At 50.5% G+C, this 4,724-nt stretch overlaps 1 protein-coding gene across 1 annotated transcript; it reads right to left on the bottom strand.

Moving 5' to 3' along the window:
* Positions 1–208: 208 nt before the first annotated feature.
* LOC143842920 (uncharacterized) lies at positions 209–3,844 on the bottom strand. The gene is made up of 4 exons (XM_077348254.1): positions 1,869–3,844; positions 1,318–1,401; positions 1,057–1,140; positions 209–777 (listed from the first exon to the last, which is right to left on the bottom strand). Exons 1-4 carry the CDS (start codon positions 2,488–2,490, stop codon positions 278–280), a joined length of 1,290 nt encoding a protein of 429 aa, XP_077204369.1. The 5' UTR covers positions 2,491–3,844; the 3' UTR covers positions 209–277.
* Positions 3,845–4,724: the final 880 nt, after the last annotated feature.

Genomic DNA, 4,724 nt, shown 5'->3' on the forward strand with positions numbered 1-4,724 from the left:
AAATAAAATGTTATTACAAATTTTATAACAAGACTCCAGTGTGACTTCTTAAACTCGCACATATTTAACCCCACACCACACTCCTAAAACTCCTTGAACTAACACCCCTCCAACCTCCAACCCACACAGCAGTACCACAATATACACAATCACTAGAGAGGCCGCTTTCAGCCTTGCAGATTCTACAGTAGGGTACACAGAGACAGAGTCAAAAATATAAACTTTATTCAACAAACAACAAAACACAGATAACATGAAATAGAAAAAGTGGGCAAAACTAGGAGGGGGAGTACTTGTCTGCTGGTTTAATTTTTCTCTTTCCGAGAATAGTCCTCCTTCTTGTTTGGGTGGAGGCATTCTGAGAGGGAGTTGGTGGGGTGGGTGCTGGAAGTGGTGGTGTTGGTGTGGGTGGTGGTGGGGGGGCGATTTGTGGAGGGTAGGCCCTTTCCATGACCGCTACTGCCCTCTCCATGAGTCTCCTTATCAGTCGCACCTCCTCCACGCCTTCGCGTAGGATTTGGTTTGTCTCTCTAAGGACTGCCCTCAATTTTCTCCCCTCCTGGGCAATGAGTGTGAGCATGGCTTGGTCAGCGGCCGCGGCACGCCGTGACTCCTCATAGCAGTGCTCAAGGAGCCTCTCTCCCACGCTTGTCAAGACGGAGACGCGCCTCAGCCTGCCGCGTTCCCTCGTAAGCCTCTCCTCTGCTGGGAGCGCACCTCTAGGTGGTGGGCTGCCTGGAGGCAGGGGTGGTTCCTCCTCCTCATCTGAAAGAACCTCTGTTGGCAAAAAATGAGAAACAAAACTGTTAGTAACATCAAAAAAGTCAAAACACACCATGGTGGACATGGTGTCCTTTTTTGTCCCCGTGTTTTCCTGCCAAGAATTTAAACAATCCCCGGTGAGCACATGGCTATTGTTTGTTTGCCCATGTTGTGCTTTTACTTTTGCCTACTTTCACAGCAGGACTCTCAACAATTAAAAGGGAGCACATGGTTAGTGCCTAGCGACATTGTCCTGCAGCTATGGCTCGAAAGGAACAGGTCATGCACGCTCACCATCTTGAATCTGTATCCGCCTGCGCCGGGCAGGAGGTCCAAGCACCCCAGGCTGTTCCTCCTCCTGTGTTCCGGGTATGAAATCTGCAAAAAAAGGAAAAAAAAAAGATCTAGGACCAAAGGGTGGCAAAGCCAGCTTCAAAGCCTACACCAGCAACGCAGAGGGACTCTCTTCTTTCTCTTAGCAGTGCTGCTGCCCTGCACAAACAGAAAAGCACAAAGCAGTTAAAACAGCCCCCCCCTATTTTTACTAATACTTACCAATGTTAGTTGATGCCCCCGAATCACTATCCACGTCAGGTGCTGCTGGAGACTCTAGGGGCCCCGTCCCTGGCAACTGTGTCTCTGTGGACAAGAGCAGAAAATAGTGAAAAATGAGCAAGCATACACCATGAACCACAAAGCAAGCTCCCAAAGTAGTGAGCCAAAGTACTGCAGAAGGCCTATGGGCGAGGCATGCAGCAAATATTTTGGGGCTGTGGGTTAAACATGACCGTTTAAAATACTAACCACATCAAGCACTCCACAGCCAACCATCTTATTAAATCTTTTAAAAATTAAAATTAAATTATAAAATTAAAACCGTTTCAAATAGTAAACACAGCAAGCACTCCACAGCCTACCATCTTTTAAAATCTTTTAAAAATTAAAATTAAATTATAAAATTAAAACCGTTTCAAATAGTAAACACAGCAAGCACTCCACAGCCTACCATCTTATGCGTTGCAACGAACACACGAGAAAACGATGCCCAAACGTCAGAACACACATTTGCTCAAAAGGAAATATAAAATAAAAAGAAAATCACTTACCGGAGGCAAGGGGCGTTTGCTCAGGAGCCTCCTCTTGCTCCCCAGGAGCGATGGCGATCAGGTCCAGCGTTACCGATTCCGCGGCTCGTTGCTGGACGGGGGGTGGAGGGCGAAAGCTGGACGAGGTTCCCTCGCCGGGATCCTCCTCAGCGGGTGGTTCCTCGACCGGGGCAGCCGGCTTCCGAACCACCTTAAGGCTCCGGCCGACGCGCTTCGGCCTGCCGGATCCTTCCCCGTCCCCGTACAGCTGGCGCTGCTCCTCGAAGTAGGGGCAGGTAACCTTTTCGTTGCCGGAACCCTTATTATGGTTCACGGCACGCATATACTCTGCCCTCATTGTCTTGGTCTTCGACCGGCATTCAAGGCCGGTCCTGTTGTGGCCCAGGGCGCGCATCTTAATAGCCACTTGTTCAAAAACCTCCCTATTCCTGTGGGAGGACTGGAACGCGTCCTGGATTTTCTCCTCCGAGAAAATCCCGATCAGGTCCCTGATCTCCGCGTCCCTCCAAGTAGGGCCACGGCCGGTTGCAGGGACGGACGAGGCTTGAGAAGACGATTCCATGTTGCTTTCGCTAGTAGCTGAGCAAAATGGTGGTGGGAGGTGCAGGGTGCAACGGATCATATACCTTCCCGCACACAAAGACAAAGGGACTAGCCGGCTCCTGATTGGTGGAGGGCAGCAGGGGACACGCACATTGGCCACATCAGGTCACATGTCACGTTCAAAACTCCTCGCGCGGGAACAGGATCTGCTCCTAATGGCCAGATTGGCGCCCTTGTTGTTTGACTTAACGCATGCGCGTATTCGTTTACACGCGAGAAGAGCAGTTTGAACATGCAGCGGGAGCCATTTTAGGAAAATGTCCGCCATTACACAAACGCATGCCGGTGTTCAACCGAGAGCAAGTGCGGCAGTACTCGGCAGTTCCCCAATAATATTCACCAGCCACAGCATAAATCAACCAAACATGACATGTTACTGGCGTACGTTCGTTGGCACGCTCAGAGGAATGTTTTTTAAAATGAACGGGGGACGGCGACTCCGCTTGCCGGAGGTCTAGCCGCCAATGGAAGGGGTTGTCCGCACCCAAGCACAAGCACGCACCGGGAACCACACAAAGACCCACTACACATAAGCCGCCCCTCATGATATCACCACGAATCATGTCTATTGAACCCCTGTAAGCTAAGCAGGAGACCGCGAGCGGCGACCGTTCGTTGGCACGCTCAGAGGAAAATTTTTTAAAATGAACGGGGGACGGCAACTCCGCTTGCCGGAGGTCTAGCCGCCAATGGAAGGGGTTGTCCGCACCCAAGCACAAGCACGCACCGGGAACCACACAAAGACCCACTACACATAAGCCGCCCCTCATGATATCACCACGAATCATGTCTATTGAACCCCTCTAAGCTAAGCAGGAGACTGCGAGCGGCGAACGTTCGTTGGCACGCTCAGAGGAAAATTTTTTAAAATGCTCCCTGTACGTTGACTCCGCTAGGACTGGCCGATGGTAGACGGGGTTTTAAGCTTTGGGCAAATTTTGGGAACGTGACGGTGTGTGCCACTGTGCTTGTGAAAAACTCTTGTGGTGTCCGGGCAGAATTTCCGAAAGTGATCGTGCTTGAAAGCCAGTCGCTGTCCCGTTGCCTCGTAGATCCCCGCTCGCTCGGAGAAAAAAAAAATGGCGAACAGTTCGCCGGAAGTTTGGAGGACAGGCTCGGGAGGAGGGACTTTGAAGAACCCGCAACAATGGTAACGCACAGGTCTTTAGCGCTAGTGTTGCAGATTGGTTGCAGGAGTGTATCGCTATCCGGAGGGTGAATCCAGTTTTCTGGATTCCCCTAGAAGCGCTACAACGAAGCGCTTTTGGCGGTTCGGTTTCAGGATTGTTGCAGATTGTTTACGACGTCGTGCGTTATGGCAAATTAGTAGCGTTTTCAATCAGCTACCATTGTGCTATTTTTAAGCCGTGGGAAATGCCCCTAGGATTCTATGATTCCTCCTTCTCTTCTTCCCTCTCTTGATCCTTTTCTCTCTAGCTGTGAGGCTTGTAAAGGCGTGATCTGAAGGAGGAAGACCTTGACTCAACGGAGCAGATCGAGGGAACGGTGATGACAGACCAAAGCATCCCTCGGGAGGTGACTTGAAGTCAGTCCCTGACAATTCTCCGTTTTGGGTTGCTGTGAATAAAGGAGTGAGTCTGTGAGTCTTGGGTTTCCACTGAGGGCAGAGGGCCCACCTGCGGTTCCTCTGGATTCCTTTTATTCAGAGTCAGGTTGTCGTCTTCTCTCCCAAGCAGTTCTCCTTGCAGCGTCTGGCTACAAAGGTCCCTTTTCTACCACCCCTAGCAGAAAAAGCCTTAAGTGTATGAGGATTACTGCACAGGAAACGGCTGATGGAATGGTGAGGAAGCCGAGACCACAAGCACAAGGCCACGGAGATTGGAAATGCGCTCCAGAGGAGTCAGTCCTGGGTAAAGGGAAGCTCTCCCTGAGGTCCTTAAACAGCTTCTCTCAACTTGTTCCCCATCAAGAAACCCCTGAAACCTTTTTCAGGCTTTGAGAAACCCCAGAAGTGTCACGACCATGCAGAATAGGGTTGGGAAGCAGAGCTGTGGACACGCCCACTCGGGGCCCCTCCCCTTCCCACCCCCTTCAGGCCCCTCATTGGCCATTGGGTGGGGCAGGTCAACATGATCATATATGGTCATATCACCTAATCAAAGTTTAACATATTTAAAAATATATATTAAAAATTAATTAACTCCCGTCCATTCAGGGAACCCTTCCAGGGTTGGCAAGAAACCCCAGGGTTTCATGAGACTCTGGTTGAGAAATTGTGCCCTAGATCTTGAG

This window comes from Paroedura picta, chromosome 8, assembly GCF_049243985.1.
Source record: "Paroedura picta isolate Pp20150507F chromosome 8, Ppicta_v3.0, whole genome shotgun sequence".
NCBI classification, from domain to species: Eukaryota; Metazoa; Chordata; class Lepidosauria; order Squamata; family Gekkonidae; genus Paroedura; species Paroedura picta.